Below are 19,190 nucleotides of genomic sequence, written 5' to 3' on the forward strand. Positions count from 1 at the left end.
TCATCTCCACATTCGCATTCTATGGATTTTCTCATGGTCAACAAACTGATTCAAATGACATTCCAGCACATAAACAGAAAAATCTCTGCAATACTTTGAAACCATGGGTCATCTTAATTTCACCCCGGCCCCTTTTTCAACATTTCTTCCACTTCTTTCTTTGACAGGCAGGAATAGCTTTTAATCTCATTGGGATCTGGATTCAAAGTCGTGTTCTTCCTCACAAACAAAACGTAATCTATTTCGTGTTCTTCCCAGATACTATCAGACTGAGCCTTGTAGTGAATTTGGGTCAGATAATTAATTTCTTCTGGAGGAACCTGTTCCATGGGACCCCTGTTTCAGCCTTTAAATGCCTGGGGCTGCTCGCCTTATTCCAATTGCTTCATTTTCTTCAAGCTCTCATGGGTTACTTACAGGATGAGCACAACAACTACTGGTAAAACAATGTGGAAAAGTAATTTTAGCATCTGATCTCTGTTGTAATAGGAGCTTATTTTCAGTGTTTAAGAAGACACTAAAAGCTTGACGCAATAATCCTTTCTCAATGTTTTCATTCAGGTGACAATTCTTTTTGGTCTTGGCCCCAATTTATTGTCATTTTCATCAATGAGAATACGTATCTCTGCCAGGAGCTGACCCTGTTGCTTATCGAGATTGTTGGTGTTGATTTCAGGTATTTTTACAAAATGTCTGATCTGTCCTAGAATCCTGAGTCTGCACACTTGAGATTTTTTATAGGCTACAAAATTATCAGTTTTTATATGGGCAAAAACTATATCGCCACCTTTCGCCTAGTGCCTGACTTACTGGTAATAATGGCCAAGGTTATGGGTGAAACTTCGTACGTGTGTAATTTTGAGACCCCCCCCCCACCCCCACCCACCGCGTGTGCAGCCAGAGCCGTGGTCCCAGCTGGGGACTTGGGAAGAAGCCTGACTGCTGTTTCGACAGCACGGCTTGTCCACGTTGGGGAAGTTCTAACCTGCACACACACATCCCCTCCAGCTACCCTTCAACTGTCCCCTTCAGCTAGTGACATGCTGTGGACACAGAACATCCTCTTCTGTCACTGATTCACCGCTTAGTCAGTGAATTTTAAATTCCCTCAATAATGTTGTTGCTACAGTCAGTAGAACACCTTCCTCCCCCATCTATGGTTTGATCGTTTTTGGTGAGGCTGAGAAATGGACTGGACAAGCAGGGCTGACGCTTATTAAGCTTCCAAGAGCAACACCCAAAGCTGCATTGCAGACCTGGCAGTTTGTAAAATAGGACTTAAAAAAAAAATCCCTCTTGGTCTCCCACCAGGTTGCAGAAAAATCTATTGCTACCATAAGATCGTCACCGATACCGCAAAGTGACAGAAAAGAAACCTGCAGGAAAGTTACGGCCACTCATGTGTCCTCCCTGCATCTTTAAGTTGAAGATTGAATTATACACACTGAGTTATTACTCGAATGATTTATGAGCAAAGCCTTAAGACTACAGTATATATCTGATGTATGTATACACACATGTACATACAATGGATTATCAGCCATGAAAAAGAACAAGAGCTTGCCATTTGCGGCCACATGAACGGACCTAGAGGGTATAATATTCAGTGAAATAAGTCTAAGAAAAACGAATACCATATTATTTCTCTAATATTTGGAATCCAAAACAAAACATAAATGCACCTCATAGACCCAGAGAACGGACTGGTGGTTCCCAGAGACGGGTTGAGGGATGGCTGAAGTGAATGAAAGTGGTTAAAAGGTACAAATTTCCAGTTATAAAGTAAGTCATGGGGATGTAATGTTCCGCATAGTGACTATAGATAACAATACTGTATTGAATAATTGAAAGTTGGTAAGAGAATATATATTAAAAGTTCCCATTATATGAAAAAAAAGTGTATGGTGACGAATGTAACTACACTTACTGTGATCCTTTCACAACAAATATACCTAAAACTAATAAGATGTTTTATGTTAATTATACTTCAATTTTTAAAAAACAGTGCTGTATATAATAGCTTCAAAAACAAAATGAGACCCGTGTAAACAGCCATATTCAAGATTAATGATTAACTATAAACTGCTTGATTATGGTAACTAACATAAGTGACTGAAACAACCTTCTATTTTATTTAAAGGTGGTGTTGTGTATGGACGTATCTGTGAGCTCAAAAGTGAAGAGCTTTCCCCGAAAACCGCTCAGTACATTCAAGACAATTCACCACGGGAAATAATAGTTTTTCTCCTTACAGAAAATCACAAACGTACAGTCTGCAGAACTAACACCATCAATGCACAGGTACCCACTAATTATAGATGTAACAATTGCCTCTGTTTTCCCTATCTTCTCATATTATTCTTTAGCTAAAGCATTTTAAAGAAAATTATAACGATGACATTTCGACCCTAAGTAGTACTCTCTCTAAAGGAACATTTTCCTACATAATCACGATACTGTAACTACACCCAAGAAAATCAACAACGACCTCATATTGTCAATAGCTCAACAGAGAGCATTTCTCAAGAACTTACTCTTGTAAAAAGGGAATCACTGTACCCGGGATACAAGCCGGGGGCGGCGAGAGATACGTAAATATTTAACCATTTACCAGAAAAGGAAAGACTTCCTTCTGCGTAAAAGAAAAAACTAAGACTCCATCACACCGTAAGAGGAGGCAGCACTGACCTGAAACTACTCCCTGTAATGGGGCAGAAATGAATCTCGAGCTCTAACGTGTGTCTTGTCTTCCGGGAAACGTGTCAGAGCCGATGAACCTCGCGTGCACCTGGGCACTTCCTAGGCGGCTTTGAAAACTTGTGCGGGTGCCCAGCCCCCAAGAGACTCCATCCCTTTTGCCCGGGCGTAACAGGACGCCGCCGGCGGCTACTTCCCGGATCTGCGACGACGCAGAGGTCCCGGCCAGTGTCAAAGATGGCGCCCGGGCCCCCTGCGCACGCGCCGTCGGCTCGCACACGCCCACTCCAGCCGCGGCGCTCGGTGGGCGCCACCGCCAGCCAATTGCAGGGCGTGAACCTCGCTGGCCCGCGAGGGCTGTTGACAGCGTCTGCGGCGGCGGCCGGTTCCGGGTTCAGAGGAGGCTGCACGCGGGAGGCGTGCGGCGGGGCCATCCGGGTTTCAGCAGATGTGAAGCGAATGGAGCAGCCGCCTCAGCAGCCGTGGGGGAGGCTCCTCCGCCTGGGCGCTGAGGAGGGCGAGCCGCCTGTCCTCCTGCGGAAACGGGAGTGGACCATCGGGCGGAGGAGAGGTGCCGGCGGGGGTCGGGACGGAGGCGGGGGTGGAGACGGGAGTCGGGGACCAGGAGCCGGGGACAGGGTGGGGTCAGGGGCGCCGGGGGCCGGGGTGGGGCCGGGATGGGGACGGAAGTTGGGGACCCGGAGCCGGAGCCGGGCCGGAGGCCGAGGGGCCGGGGTGGGGCTGGCATGGGGACGGGAGTCGGCGAGGTGGGGTCGGGGTGCGGACGGAGGCCGCGGACCGGGAGCCGGGCTAGCCGGGCCCGCCGGTTGTGAGGAACAGTTTTCCCCGGGAGAGCGGCCATTTACTCCTGGGGTGCGCCCCGCCGCTTCGAGTGCCTCCTGCAGATGGTTCAGCCCTCGGGAGAACTTTACGCAGGAGGAGCGCCCGTTTGAGCCCCGGGTGCTTCGGCTTCACGGCTGCGCTGAGCGCTCCTCTGACCTCCGTGGAGTGAGGGCAGTCAGGACGGGGGAGTAGCGGGAGAATTCCCAGCTGCGTGGAACTTCAGGTGACACGCTCTCCCGCGGGAGAGGGGGCAGGTGGGAAGAGTCGCCGCGGGGAAGTGAGAACACAGCCCAAGATGAATAAAAGGAAAATAGGCGAAAACGCACGGGGTGCAGCTCAAGCAGTGCTCCCAGGGAAACCTGCATGGCGGCGGGCCCCTCATTTGTCCCCTCAAAGTCGCAGCTGCGACGACCTTTGAAATACTGGGTTGGCTAAAAAGTACGTTGTGTTGTTGTTGTTGTTGTTGTTGTTGTTTGTTTTTCCGTAAGATGGCTCCAGTAGCACTTAGTTGTCTCTAACTTCACTCGAAACAACTGTGTTAGGTTGTATTGTGTCAGTTGTCCCATCCCGTGCATTTTTAAAAACTTAATCAAAATCGGTAAATTTTTGTGTAGCCATCTTAATAGTGACGAGGAAACAAAATGTGCAGCATTTTTGGCATATTATGCTTTATTATTTTAATAAAGGTAAAAACGCAACTGAAACGCGAAGAAGAAAAAAAAAGATTTGCGCAGTGTTTGGGGAAGGTGGTGTGACCGGTCAAGTGTGTCAGAAGTGGTTCGCGAACTTTCGTTTCCTGCCGGGGACCGCTCCCTGGACGACGGGTAGACCAGTTGACTGAAGTTGAAAGCGACCAAATTAAGACATTAATTGAGAACAGTCTGCATTATACCCCGTGGGAGGTAGCTGGCCTGCCGAAAATGGCCCCATCAATAGAGTTATTCGTGGAAATGGAAAATGTGTCTTTTACTGGAAGAACCACATGGGCTCTCGGGCCCACCCAGTGTTTGCTGGTGTGGGGGCCCCGGGAGCCGCCGCCTGGGGTGCTTTCCCGCGGGGAGAGGGGTCGGCCGAAAAATACTTGGTTTGGACACTCTGACTGGATACTTTACACAAGAGAAGAGAAAGATTACAGTTTAAAAGCAGATGCTTTTGGTTTCATTTTACTCCTTCTGATGGGCCTGCAGCTGTTTTTGTTTACCGGGGTTTTTTGTTTGGTTTGCTTTTTTGTTTTTTGGTTGTCTTAAATCCCAATATCAAGCTAACTTTTTTACAACTGTGGAAGTGCTTGCGTAGCATTAGAAACTTTTGAAAAACAAGCTCATTGTCTTTAACTGAGGCAGTTGGAAGTCTGGTGAGGAGAGAAGCCGGGAGGCAGACTGCGCCCCCCCCCCCCGCCCCCCGGCCGCTCCGGGTCCCTGCTGTGTGCTGCCTCCCTACCTTTCTGTGCTTCGCACCTGCGTCTGGGTCGCAGGGAAGGTTAAGTGAGGGATCCCCTGTGTGCAGTGCTTAGCAGAGGCCTGACCTAGACTCAGCGCTTAACGTTAGCCATTGTTATAATAACAGTATTTTACACGTTTTACAGGGAGCAAAAATGTGATGTTGAGTTAATCTGCTTCTTAATAGAAGTTCTTCCCTTGAATGCATTGAACTTTCCAGCAAAACCTAAAGTAACAAAACCTGAAGTATCAGTAACTCGCATCAGGCTGCTGTAACAAAGCACCACAGACTGGGCAGCTTACGCAGAAACTCATCTGTCAGGGTCTGGAGTCTGGGAAGTCCCAGATTAAGGTGCCAGTCGGTCTCCCGTCGAGAACCCTCTTCCTGCACAGCTGCCTTTTCTCTGTCCTCATGGGCTGGACAGACAGCCGTGGTGTCTCTTCCTGTCCCTGTGAGGTCACAGGCCTCTCAGATTGGGGCCACCCTCACTCCCCACAGGCCTGTCTCCAAATACAGGCTCATCAGGGCTAGGGCGTCAGCACATGAATTTGAGGGGCACACAAACATGCCATAAGAGCTGTAGGACTGTACTAAAAAATTACACACCTGCTATGTACAAGGCATTGTTTGGGGTGAAGGGGAGAGCCCAGCTGATGTGTGGCAGGGGGGATGAGGACCTCCCCTTCCCAAACAGATCCCATTTGGGGGAGCGGCAGAAGTGTGCGGCAGCCGCGGGGGAGAGGTACCCAGCTGAATGACAAGCACGGCCCACGCCAAGAGCAGGAAGCTGAGCACACAGTGTCTCAGTTCCAAACTAGAGTGGTGACGTTGTGGTGTGCAGAGCCTGTTCAAGACCCACAATGGTGACGGTGTGACCCGTGCAGGGTCTGGGCCTGGCGGAGATGCTCAGTGCAACGGGGACATCTGGAGCACAGGTGAAATGCACCTGGACAAATGTCACAATGCTTCCCGCGCTGTAGAACGCTGGTGCAAATAAGAGTTGTAATACTTGAGGTTTATAGAGGTGCGGTTCACACATGGTAAAATCTACCCTTTTGGTGTTTGATGAGTTTTGAGAAGTAGCACCACCATGACTCACCCCAGGAAATTCCCTGGTGGCCTTTTGAAGTCATTTCCCATCCCTGAAGTCCAGTTCCTGGCAACCACCAAGCTGATTTCTGTCCCTGTACTTCTGCCTTTTCCAGACTGTCTGCATGGAATCACACACTATTCCACTGTCTTTGGTGTCCGTCTGCTTTCTCTCACATGAAGCTTCTGAGACCCACCCTTTGCTCTTGTGTATCTGTTGTTTGTTCCCTTCTATCACTGAGTAGCATTCCATCGTTCAGATGCACCACCAGTTGATGGACACTGTATTGTTTCCCGCTTTAGGTTATTAAAAATAAACCTGTAACTATAACATACACACCTATTGTAAGCACATTAATAATTAGATGTAAAAACCTCCTGGAAGCTTTTATCCTTTAGATTTAAGGAGAGACAAACTATCTGAGGATTCTCTCTTTGCATTTAATGAGGATATAGGATTGTGTTTAGCTATAACTGCATCTAATTTCTGTTTTTAATTTTCTTAAACATGTACATGTGCCTGTGATAATTTCCTCAGTCATATATTCTGTGACTCTGTCATTGCTTCAGTTTTGTATGGTTTATGAAACTTTAGCTTACACAGAGAAGAAATTGAGTAAGTTACAGTACTGAAGAATCACATAACTAAACCCCATAGTATTTTTTAAGTTTTACACTAGTTTTCAGTTGAGCTGCATACATGTGCATATTGTGTAGTTGTCGCCTAGAAGCTGCTGCTGTTTATTTCCAGGTGTTGGTGGGGTGTCCTGTCCCCTTCATGGGGCATGAGGAAGGTGCAAGACACAGTCCCTGTCCCTTTACTTTGGATTAACTCTTAAATCCTTTAAGAAATTTTCTTTGTACCTTGCTTGATTAGGTGTCTCCTTAAGTGTGGACACCGTGGGCCCTGATTTCCAGTCTCCTGCGAACATGCCCGGGTTAAGCAAAGCGCAGTTTGTGCGTGGTACCCGCAGTCACATTCAGGTGTCCCCCTCTGTGTTTTAGGTTGTGACCTTTCGTTTCCTGGCAATAAACTGGTCTCTGGAGATCACTGTAAAATTATAGTGGATGAGAAATCCGGTCAGGTGTCACTAGAAGATACCAGGTAAGCTCTTTCTGAACAACTTTTCTCTTTCCTTTTGTAGCTTCAGGAGCCTGCCTTGAAGCCAGTGACTGTGGAGAAGAAACGAGGGTTAGTTTTCTGTGACCTGGCAGTTGGCCAGGCCATCAGGGTGTCAGGAAGTACACTTCCTGCTCCCAGCACGGGATGCTCAGTGACAAGTGGGTGTCCGTGAACTTTCTTGAAAGTATTCAAATTAAAGCAACAATATCTTAGAAATAAGATTTAAAAGGAAGTGATACATTATTTTCTTCTTGAAAACCTACTTAATTAGCCCTGGCTGGTGTGGTTCACTGGTTTGAGGGTCGGCCTGCAAACCATAGTGTCGCCAGTTTGATTCCCAGTCAGGGCACAGGCCCGGGTTGCAGGCCCGGTCCCCAGTAGGGGGCCTGCAAGAGGCAACCACACATGGATGTTTCTCTTTCTCTCTTCCCCTCTGTCTAAAAATAACTAAATAAAATCTTTAAAAAAAAAAACACCACAAAACATACTTAATGTAGACTTCTTTCCCCAAAATAAAAAAAAATCTTTCCTTTTAAAAAAATTTTTTATTACTTTTTTACAACATAAAGAGTATGTAAAAGAGGAGAGCTTTGGCCCCGGCTGGTTGCTCCGCCGGTTGAAGCGTTGGCCCAGTGCGCGCACGTACGAGAAGCCACTGATGAGTGCGTGAATAAGGGGAACAACACACCCGTGTTTCCCTCTCTCCCTCTCTTTCTCTCTGTCTAAAGTCAATAAATTTTTAAAAATGTTTTAAAGAGAAGCTTTCTGAAATCCCACTTGCCCATGAAAAATATGTATATATTTATTTTATATTAATGGGGTTTTATTATGTTTACTGTTGTATCTGCTTTTTTCACTTGTCATGTCTCTGGAGTGCTTGACATGTCAGTACATCTAAAACCATCTCATTTTTTTTCATTATTGTTATATAATAACTGATGGGAATTTATTATTTTGCCTTTCCTATAAGTGATACTGCAGTAGTTTTCCAAAACTTTGCATTCCTGTTTCATTATTTCCTTGGGATAAATTTTTGGAATGGAGTGCTGGGTCAGGACGTGCCTATTTTAACTGCTGCAAGTGGCAGACGGCCTTCAGCAGTGTGTGCAGAGTGTCCTTCCTATGAGATGAAGTTGGGGTTTTTTAATATTTTAAGATCTTATTTATTATTAGAGAGAAGGGAAAAGGGAAGGAGAGGGAGAGAAACGTTGCTCTGTGGCTGCCTCTTGCCCAGCCCCCAACCCAGGCCTGTGCCCTGACCAGGAATCGAACCAGCGAGCTTTCAGTTCGCAGGTCAGCACTCAATCCCCTGAGCCCCACCAGCCAGGCCAGGTTTTTGTTTTGTAAAGCCAGGCACTGCGGGGACAGAGACTAGGACCTGGGTCTTCCTTGGAAGCACTGGCACTCGCACCCCGCGTGTCTGGGCTGGCAGGCGAGGTCTGTGTCTCATCACAGGGGCCACGTCGCTCCCCCAGCCAGCCTCCTGCGTCGAGTCCTGGCTCTCCCACGTGGGCCCGGGGGTATCAGCTTCCCGGGCTGCTGTAACAAATTAGTACAAACTTAGCGGCTCAGAACAACGCAAATTCGTGACCTTACGGTTCTGGAGCTCCAAGTTCAACTCAAGTCTCATTGGACTGAAGTCAGGGTGTGGGCAAGGCTGGCTCCCACCGGCTCCAGGGGAGAACCCCCGCCTGCCTTTCCCAGCCCCTAGTGGCCACTGCGTTCCTCGGAGAGGTGCTAGAGGGGAAAGGGGTGTTCCAGGCGGAAGGAACCGCAGGTGCTCGGTGCAGTCAGAGTGAGCGGGGGTGCAGGTCCGGGCAGTGGACCAGAAGCAGCAGGAAGACCCAAGGGCCACGCTCCAGCCTGAGAGCAGCGGGATGTAGCCAGGCGTTCTGTTCAGGAAGAGTGTGCGGGTGGGTTGGGAGGAGAAGCCGCACAGCGCAGGCCCTGGCAGTGTGTGGCTGTGCTGCCAGCGCCAGTGAGCGCGGCTCCCCTGGGGTGCGGCCGCAGCCCTGCGGTGACCTGCTGGCAGAGCCAAGTATTCGGGGTGGAGGCCACGCGGCCTGCACTGCCGGCCGGCGGGCCTGTCGTGCGTCCTGATCTTGTGTCAGAGCTGCACGCGAGAGTCTCTCCTCCGTGCAGGGCTTCCTGTCCCATCTGACTCGGGGCCCTGTCTGCCCCGCCACACCAGCACCTCTCCCATGCAGCAGGGTGTCCCAGAGTAAATGGAGTGACCTCCCAGCTGGCTGGGCCCCAGCTGATCACCCGCTTTTAAGAGAGACCAGGTCTATTTGAGGAACGGACTGGCCCAGGTCGTGGCTCCTGGAGGGAGGGCCAGCCCTGTGGACAGAGCGAAGTGCAGAGGCAGGAGAGCAGCTGGAAACGGGAGCCCAGAGCTGCTGGCACAGGCCCAAGGGCCCGCCCGCGGACCATGGTGCTGCGGGCGCTGGGACGCTGGACCAGCCTGGCTGGCTGCCGGTCTGGTGCCAGGAAGGGAGCGACACCTTCCCTCAAGAGAATCAAAAGGTGGCCCTTGTGGCTCTGCCCTGTTAAATGTGTACATCATTCCTCTGAGTATTTTTTCATTTTCAAGGTGCTAATTTTTTCTTGACATAATTAACATACAGTATTTTATTAGTTTCAGGTGTACATCGTAGTGATTCATTATTTACGCACATTCTGAAATGATCCCCACAATAAGTCCGGTTACCATCAATCACCATACAAAGCTGTCACAGTATGACAGGCTGTATTCTCTACTCCATACATGGCATCCTGTGACTCGCCATTTTATAACTGGAAGTTTATACCTCTTAATCCCTCTCGCCTATTTCAGCGTGCCCCTCAGCCTCTCCTCGCTCTTGTAACTCTTTTGTTTTTTAGATTCTACAGGATCAGTGAAATCACATGGTATTTGTCTTTCTCTGTCTGATTTATTTCACTCATCACAATATCACCTTGTTGACTATTTTGACCTACCAGCCACTAACAACATTCACCAGTTTCTGTCTGTCTGTCTGTCTGTCTATTGACACAAGTGACAATATTTTGTTCTTTTTTACAGCCGAGTCATATTCCATTGTATAGATGCACCACTTTTTCTTTATCTAGTTATCTGGTAGTGGGCACTTAGGTTGCTTCCACATCTTGGCTTTTGCTGTGATCAATATAGGGGTACATGTATCAAAGTGGTAATATTGAACTGCTTTCCTAGTAGTTATAGAAAAAGACATTTTTAACGCCAAGTGACTTTAAGTAGGATAAATTGCATTTTTATTTTCTCTGCAGCGCCGATGGAACAGTAATTAACAAGCTGAAAGTTGTTAAGAAGCAGACTTGCCCTTTACAGACGGGGGATGTCATCTACTTGGTGTACAGGAAGAATGAGCCAGAGCACAGTAAGAGCGAGGCTCCCTGGGCGGACGCGTGGTGCTGCGTGGCAGGGAGGTCCTGCTGTAGCTGGGACAGTTCGTGCAAAGAGTCTCTCTACTGTTTATATTATATAGAGTCTTGGTGTCAGTCGTGTGTCCATTCAAGAGCGGGGCCCAGCCCTTCAAAAACACCCCCGTGGGTATGAGCCCTGAATCTCAGAACAGCAGCCGTGGGGAAGTGAATAGGGAGGGATTGGGTACATAGCAGAAGAAACCTGCGTTGTGGGTAATAAGACCTAGAACGGGGACTGGAGGCCACGGGTGGTCCTGCTTTGCAGACTGGACAGGAGATAGCAGCTTAGACTGGGTTCCATTGGGACTTTTCCAGCTCTGAGTGTCTGTGTCTGGAAGGAGAACGATACTGGACAAGGAGAGTCAGGAAGCTTTGAAAGGTCACCCCCGAGACAGGGAGCGGGGACGGACGGGCCCTGGGCTGCCCGCAGCATCACCACCGCCAGCCACGGCCACGCGGAGCCCGGGCCTGCGCCTTCTGTGGAAGGACAGGAAGGCACAGGCTCTCCGCCTGGTCGTTGCCTTGCCTCCCTTTCATCTGCCTCCTGACACAGAACTTCCTGACTCCAGATGTGTTTTCCTGAGGCGTATGTTAGAGTTGGCTAAGATGTTCTGAGTCATTTGTTTGAAATCCCTGAAACTGGTGAATGTCGTTAGTGGCCGGTAGGTCAAAATAGTCAACAAGGACAAAGTGACTGGGGAAGGGAAAAACGAGCTCTGGCTCAGTGCGCGGGCCCGCCCTGCTCTGACCGGGTTATTCCTTCCAGACGTGGCGTACCTCTACGAGTCTTTAAATGAGAAGCAAGGCATGACCCAGGACTCCCATGGTAAGTGAGCTCCCAGCGGAGCGCTGTCCCCGGTGACGCGGAAGCCTCCCCACCGGCTGGCACGGAAAGCGGCGGCACTCTGAGCCCTGACTGCTCCTTCTGCTGCTTTTGTGCTTACAGCGGCCAGTGAAGAAACCATGTTCCACGTGACCAAAGATACCTCAGGCGCAGGGCAAGGGGATGAGCCCCAGGGCCTGCTGCTGTCGCCCACCACTCAGGCGTGCTTTGCAGAGCCACAGCCATCGACATCGGCATCGGCATCGGCATCGGACCTCTTCCCCCCGGCTGCTGCCTCTTCCGGGGAGCCCCCTGCCGGGCGAGCACCGCCCTCCAGCTCTGGTGAGATGGGGTCTCGGGTGGGGCTGCATCACTCGCTGTTCACTGCTCTGGACCTGGGTTGTCGTGAGACAGATCAGCCGCTCAGGAGCTCAGAGGTGGCGTCAGGCTCTCAGTAGTAAGCGTTCTGTGCAGTAAATGTCCTTGTTCCAGACCCAGGAGGACTGCGGAAGGTCAGAGACCGGCGCCGTGGTGCTTTCTGCCGTTCTCTCGGGATACAATTCACACACCACAAAATCCCCTGGCAGCTACTAATCTGCTTTCTGTCTCTGGATTTCCCTGTTTGGACATTTCGTATAAATGGAACCCTACGTTACATGGCCTTTGTGTCTGTTCACTTTCACTGAGTGTCGTGTTTTTAAGACTCATCTAGAGTAGCATATTTTTTGAAACCAATTTTATATATTTTGGTCCTTATAGCGTGAATTCTTTGCCTTCCTTCCTGGTTACTAGAAAAGAAAAATCATACTATCTAGGTGAAGTATCGTTACAACATGGAAATATGTGTACATTTATTTTCTAAATTGAAGCACACTGTACATATTAGTATTTTTAGCTTATTTTCTTAATTCTTCCACTGTATTTTTCTTCCAGATTATCTTTAGAATTACCTTTTCAAGTTAGAAAAAAAGTATTTCTGAGATTTGTTTTGAAAAGAATTGATGTTTTTCCTATACTCAGAAAAATGCTATTTTCCCCTGTTTTATTAAGCTCCCTGATATTTGTTAGTAAACTTTTACATCCTTTTTCACCTAGTTTTTGGATAATTATTTATCTCTCAAATGCTTGTTTTCTGATTCTTACATTATAGGCCAGTCTGCAGATTTTTTATGGCCAGAAACCCTCTTAAATCTCAGGGAGGGTGTTTGGATGTGAGAAACAGAAAACCTGGCTTCTGGAACAAAGTCCAGAGAAACACAGCCCACCACGGCTCATCAGCTCAAGATGTCACCATACGCTGTCGGCCACATTTTGCCTCTTTGTCCTCTTGCTTTATACTTTGTGGTTGCAAGATGACTGCCACAGCTCCAGCCATCACAGCCACATTCAAAGGCAGGAACCAGCAGAGCCTCCACATCACGAATAATCAGAGAAATGCAAACCAAAATAACAATGAGATGTCACCTCACACTTGTTAGGAAGGCTGTCATCAAAAAGACAAGGGCTAACACATGCTGGTGAGGATGTGGGAAAAGGGAGCCCCATCCCGCCCCGCCGGTGGGGCTGCACGCTGGCGCAGGCACTGGGGGGGACAGTGCAGGCTCCTCATAACACTAGACGTAGATCTGCCATAGGACCAGCAGCGCCACTTCCGAGTCTGTGCCGGAAGGAAGTGACGTGCCTCAAAGAGGCCTCTGTGGTCCCGCGTCCATTGCAGCGTTATTGGAAAGAGCCGAGGTGCGGGGACAGCCAAAACGCCCAGTGATGGCGGAAGGTGGCACACGTGTGTATATGGTTGTAATGGGATATTGATCTGCCGTAAGAGGGCAGCGCATTCATCTACTCCTTGTGTAATTTAAAAATACATAAGCTTAAACAGCAAAACTGTTCCTATAAGCAAACTGTTCAGGTGGAAACTTAGCTCCAATTACATAAACTTAGGGGAATTTTCCTACCTGTGCACCTAAATGTGTACATACTCACAAAATAACCACAGTCGATACGTCCAGGGCGCCTCCTAAATGTGAAGCAGGGGGCCCAGTGCCTTTGTTAGCGTCAGCTGGCCCTCGCCGCGGGCACCGCTGTGAGCGCCATGCGGGAGCGAGGAGCCCGACCGCTAGGGGAAGGCCCCCCGGACCCGGCCCAGGGAGCTGCCGCCTTTCTCCCTTAGCAGGCAAGGCGGTGTGTTTGCAAAACACTCTCAAGTTTTTCCTTTCGGCTGCAGTAGGCCCATTTTTAAAAACAATTAGGAACACAACCATTTGAATATTATAGATTAGTTATGTATTATACAATTACATGATGGAAGTCTTTATAAAGATAAAGGTTATTGGAAAGTTTTTTTTTTACCTTTCTGTCAAATTCATTTCGATTTATGAATCTGCTTCTTGCTCATGAAGACCAGTCCTTCCACCTGGCCGGGCAGCTCAGCTGGTTACCGTGTCGTACAGTAGGCCTAGGTTGTAGGTTCGATCCCCGGTCAGGGCACGTACAAGAAGCAACCAATGTTGCATGAGTAAGTGGAGCAACAAGGTGGTGTTTCTTTCCCTCTCTCTCCCCTCCTCCCTCCCTCTCCTTCTTCTCTCTCCCTTTTTCTCTGCAATCGATAAATTAATTAATTTTTAAAAAACACCAGTACTTTTTGCCAGGAGCTATTTCTCCCTGTTTCCCTTTGTCTCCCTTGGAAAAGTGTTCAACCTCTCTGTCCCCACCTGTCTGTCCTTCCTCTTGCAGTGAGGCCTGCTGCACTCTCGTCTGAAAGGTCTCTCTGTGAACTTGGGTGTCAGCAGTGAGAGAGACAGAGAGAGAGAGAGAGAGAGAGGGAGTGTGTGTGTGGTGACTAGCCCGTGGACTGGCCCCAGTTAGACTGAAGGCTTGAGGCCGATCCCTGTCACAGACGGGTGCGTCTCCCTGCTGCGTGCCCCCCATCCCCACCGAGCACGGTGACCGGCACAGCACGCTTCAGGAGTGAGTGGAAGAGCTGGGTATTCCCTGGAAGCACATGGCATTCTTTCAGGCTGACACTCAGCCCGCTGAGCCACACCGGCCAGGGCCGCGCGTGTCATCTTAGACTGCCTGCGTCTGGGTCGGGTCATTGCAGCTTCACTTCCACGCTCTCTCCTTCCAGGCAGGTGGTTAGAACCTCTCTCATTTGTCTGCCTCACAGCCGTCGGAGGTGCCAGCATCTCCTCGAAAGCGTGTGGTCCACCAGTGACAAGCGAAGACACCTCCAGTGTCCCTTCAGCTGTCCCCAGCAGAGAGGGAACATCCTTTCCTCCATCAGAACCGCAGGATCCGGAGGGTCTGGAGCCTGTTAAGAAGAGAATGAAAGGAGGTCAGAGTCTCACGGTTCCCTGTGCCCTTGGCCCTCTGAGCACTGCAAGGCCCAGCTTGGCCGCAACCTGCCCCGGCAGGGCCTCACCTTCCAAAGAGGCGCAGGATGTGTCTCTGGCTGAGCCTTGTCTTACCCCAGTCTTTTCTGAATGGAATTCAGGCCTCTTCTTTCCTGTTTATTGTGAGGAGGTAGATGGTCTTGATCTGGAAACAGTGCATCCCGAGTTGTATTTCTGTCCTGATAACCACCAGTTCTTAGGAACATGTTATCTCTAAGCTAGTCTGAACCTTCATATCAAAGGTGACTTAGAGAAAAACCTCTACTTTAAAAGACAAAAGTTAAGAAGCCTGTAAAATATACCCGGGCTCATGCGGCAGGACAGTGGCTGTGTGCTCGTCAGCGGCCCACGGGGTGGAGGCCTGACGGGAGGGCCCTGGGGCGGGGCCTCGGGGGCCAGGGCAGGCCTGCCCGGCTGACACAGTTCAAGCTGCTGAGGAGGAAACAGCCACAGGTACGTAAAAAAATAAGGAAGTGTAAAAACAAAACCATTTTTAATTTCAGTAATGATGAAAAGTTGTAGATAGAGGAAAATTAATGATCATTTACTGTATATCACAGGAGTAAATGCTTAAGCAAATAATCCACATGTAATATACTGAGCCAACACTTGGACTACAGTAAATTGGGAAGGAGGCCCAGGGGACAGAACCCTTCCGTACCTTAGATGTCAGGAGAGGGCTTCCGAAATTGACATAAACGTAGCATCGCAGTCAGAAACACCAGGTCCCGGAGAGGAGAAATGGCTAAAACACACAGCAACCCCTTCCTTGGAGGATGGAGCCTGGCAGTGAGGAGAAGGCTGGGCAGAAGGTGCAGCTTCTGTTTTCTTTGAAAAACTTTTAGACTTTTTAACAGTGTGCAAGTTATTTCTTTAAAAATAAATCTATGATTAGCAACACCTGAGAATTACAGGGAAAAAAATCCCACCAGCAGAAGAAGAGAAACAAAGGTTTAAAGCTCCTGGGAATGGCCCTGGCTGGGTCCCTTAGTTGGTTAAAGCATCAGCCCCATACTCCAAGGTCGTGGGTTTGATCCCCAGTCAGGGCACATGACAAGAATCAACCAATGATGACGCATCAATAAGCGGAACAACAAATTGATGTTTTTCTCTCTTCCCCCTTCCTCTGGTAATGTCTGAGAGTCCATACTTTTCAGCAGTTTCCAGTGTATATGAGTCATGTTTTTGTTGGTTTAAGCAAAAATGATGTTAGACACAACTACTGTTTGACAGCTGGACCTTATCTCAACACTGCCTCCTGAGTGTCTTAATGTCATTAGCTGTTTTTCTAAAACAAGACTTTACTGCACTGGAAGATGAGACTCACTACGGGCCTTGTAAAAAGTGCCCTGGCGAGGACTGTGTTCTGTCTGCAGGTTAAAACTTTCATAAAACAAAAAGAGCAAGCGTCAGTTTCCTCCTTGGACATGACGGCCACAACATGTCCCTTTCTTTTGCAGATGAAGAGCCCACCCCGAACCTACAGTTGTCGGTCACAGACCAGGGCAGGGACACCCACAGTGCCCCTGAGGAGGTCAGGGCTGCAGCCGAGAAACCCGACAGGATGGAGGAGCAGCTCACGTGCTGCATCTGCCAGGACCTACTGCACGACTGCGTGAGGTGCGTCCAAATGCGGGGCCGGGGGCCGCAGGTGCAGCCACCCCTGGGTCACATTGGGGGTTGAGTCTGCTGATGTTACCATTGTCATTGCTCTTAAATGGCCAATCCAAAAACCTGACCCCCATTACCAAGGCAACAGAAGAAGCCACGAGACGGATGTGCGGTGGCCGTGGTTGACACGGCCACGGCTAACTTAAGTGCTGGTCCACCTAAGATGCAGACCAGGTGAACTGTACCTCGTTGAGGACGTGCAGTAGGTGACATGGAAGGAAGGTCTCGGGAGTGGCTGTGGGAGAACCCTTGCACCTCGCTTTTCTGTGGGAAGAGTTGGAGCCTGTCCGAGTCTCAGCTTAAGTACACGCCTCTTGTGCTCGGCGTCTCTGTTCCTCGTATTCCTGAAGGACAGTGTGCTCTCTGAACCTCCTGGGACACAGAAGTGCCACGCGGCCTCGGTTTTCTTTTACTCGACAAGGACTGAGTGCATGTAGCTTAGGGCGAATGCTGTGCTTTCACTCGGGGCTGTTTCTCGGGTGGGATGTGGGAGTTGGGCGGCATTTCTGCTCGTTAGCTCAGGATGCAGATGCTTCCAGCGTGGGCACCACACAGAAGTGTAGGCTCCAGGCCCTGCCAAGGTGATAGTGTGCTCGATTCTGTTTTTTGCCAACTCTCAGCTGGGGCAAGGCCACGTCCTCCTCTGGGGAAAGAGGCAGCGTGACCCGGAATCCCAGCTTCTAACGCTCCAGGCAGGCCCTGCCCTGGGGACTGGGACTGCCTCAGCTTGGTGGGCAGAAGTTCCTCCGCAGGTGCTCTGCGGGGTCCCCTGAAGGCCTGTCCTCGCTCTGCAGCCTGCAGCCCTGCATGCACACCTTCTGCGCGGCCTGCTACTCGGGCTGGATGGAGCGCTCCTCGCTGTGCCCCACGTGCCGCTGTCTGGTCGAGCGGATTTGTAAGAACCACATCCTTAACAACCTGGTGGAGGCGTACCTTCTCCAGCACCCAGGCAAGTGGAGCCTCCACCCAGCTCCCTCAGCCAATGGCGTGTCCTCCAGGTGCTCCCTGCCAGCAGAGCTGTGTCCTTTGAATTGCAGACAAGAGGCGGAGCGAGGAAGATGTGCAGAGTATGGCTGCCAGGAACAAGATCACTCAGGATATGCTGCAGCCCAAAGTCAGGAGATCTTTCTCAGATGAGGAGGACAGTTTGGAGGACCTGCTGGACCTGTCAGATGAGGACAGCGAATCCTCGGATGTTAGGTGAGCCTGCACCTGGCCGGGAGTGGGACAGGCTCTGCACCGAGTGGTCAGCTGCCTGCTGTTCTGGGCTCACTTCTGACATGTGACTTGAGGTAGTGATGTTCCCTGTCTTGAGTGTGGCAAGGAGGGGCGGGTACTGAGAACAGTCCCCAGCTCCCAGACTCTGAGCAGCGTTGGCGGCCTGCCTCCTCCAGTACCGTGTTTTTGTTTTTAAGTATACATGGAGCGTTCTGTTTTTTTTGTTCCTTATCTGTATTTGTGTCCAATTTATTGAGAGGTAATGGACATGCAGCACTGTGGGAGTTTAATGTATCTGGCATGATTGGACTCATGAAACAATCACCACAGTAACCGATACCCTTTCACGTGCTGACTTCTTATCCCTTGAGTCCGGCTGTGACAGGCGTGATTCAACATAGTCCTTGTCCCTCATAAACATGTGTACTCTAGCTTATTTAGTGATCATGAAGTCCTACAGAGTAAGTGCCAGTGCACCGTCCGTCAGGATATTGATGCAGAGAGGCCACGATGCCCTGGCTGAGAGGATGCAGTCTGGGGAGACCGCACCTCACCTCCTGTGGCTCCGAGGCTCCTGGCTCAGAAGACCAGGGTCTGAATTTTGACCCAAGGCCATGATACTTAAAAGACAACAAAACCTCCAAATTTATCTTTATTTCTTTTCACAAAACTTTGCAAATAATGGTCAAGCAAAAAGAACCAAAAATCAGTTCAGGTGAACACCTTGTTTATCCATCTGTCCATTCCTACATATATGTCACACACACTTCTTTTTTAACTAAGAAGGATGCACTGTACTTTGAAGTAAGTATTTCTGTAAAGGTGGGATTATACTGTGCATGAGACTTCCCATCTCCCGATGTTTTGTACTCAGGAGCAGCGCTGCAGTGAGTGGCTGCGTTTGCAGTTTCTTGCAGTGCCCAGTCAGGTCCCTGTGAGGAGCAGGTGGGAGGGACCACCCAGGTCAGAGAGCTGAGGGCCCTTGAAGGACTCTGGCGCGGGTGTCCTCAGACACCAGGTGGCAAGGTCCCGGCGATGGCACTCCCTGTGGATGGTTTTTATTTTTCTAGTCAGGTTTCACCTGTTCTTTCCTCACTGGTTCCCGCCGTTGCCGCAGGCTCGGGAAGGCGTTTTCTGACTACACGGAAGGGAGTCCCTGTCCGTCTTTCTGTGGGTTGTTTGTGTCATCTGCAGCGTGAAAACTCAGCTGAGCTGCGGGGGGGCGGGGGGGGGCGGGGGGGGCGGCGGGGCCCCTGCCGGCCCCTTGGGGAGCTTCCTGAGGGCCGCAGCGTCCAGCCACGGCGCAGTTTGCTCTGATTTTTTGTTTTTTTGGAGAGATTTTGCAGTAATCCTACACCAAAAGAAATTTTATTGAAGTATAGATTACTGGTTATTTAAAAATACATGGGAAAAGACAAAAATACAAAGAAATTATCATACAACTGATTTC

The 19,190-nt window shown here is 49.7% G+C and overlaps 1 protein-coding gene and 1 pseudogene across 1 annotated transcript in view; one reads left to right on the plus strand and one right to left on the minus strand.

The window, feature by feature from the left end:
* On the minus strand, positions 1-3,131 carry LOC129087176 (isopentenyl-diphosphate Delta-isomerase 1-like; annotated as a pseudogene).
* The window catches only part of CHFR (checkpoint with forkhead and ring finger domains), a 27,167-nt gene continuing 11,030 nt past the window's right edge, over positions 3,054-19,190 (plus strand). Inside the window, exons 1-9 of the mRNA XM_054594193.1 lie at positions 3,054-3,268; positions 7,075-7,174; positions 10,481-10,590; positions 11,403-11,462; positions 11,583-11,801; positions 14,626-14,793; positions 16,312-16,471; positions 17,317-17,471; positions 17,560-17,722. Coding sequence (XP_054450168.1) covers positions 3,157-3,268; positions 7,075-7,174; positions 10,481-10,590; positions 11,403-11,462; positions 11,583-11,801; positions 14,626-14,793; positions 16,312-16,471; positions 17,317-17,471; positions 17,560-17,722 — 1,247 coding nt within the window. The 5' untranslated portion in view covers positions 3,054-3,156. The remainder of the gene's footprint in view (positions 3,269-7,074; positions 7,175-10,480; positions 10,591-11,402; positions 11,463-11,582; positions 11,802-14,625; positions 14,794-16,311; positions 16,472-17,316; positions 17,472-17,559; positions 17,723-19,190) is intronic.

The sequence above is a fragment of the Pteronotus mesoamericanus genome, unplaced genomic scaffold, assembly GCF_021234165.1.
Source record: "Pteronotus mesoamericanus isolate MK-2021 breed Mesoamerican mustached bat unplaced genomic scaffold, CSHL_Meso_final scaffold_507, whole genome shotgun sequence".
In the NCBI taxonomy this organism is placed as follows: Eukaryota; Metazoa; Chordata; class Mammalia; order Chiroptera; family Mormoopidae; genus Pteronotus; species Pteronotus mesoamericanus.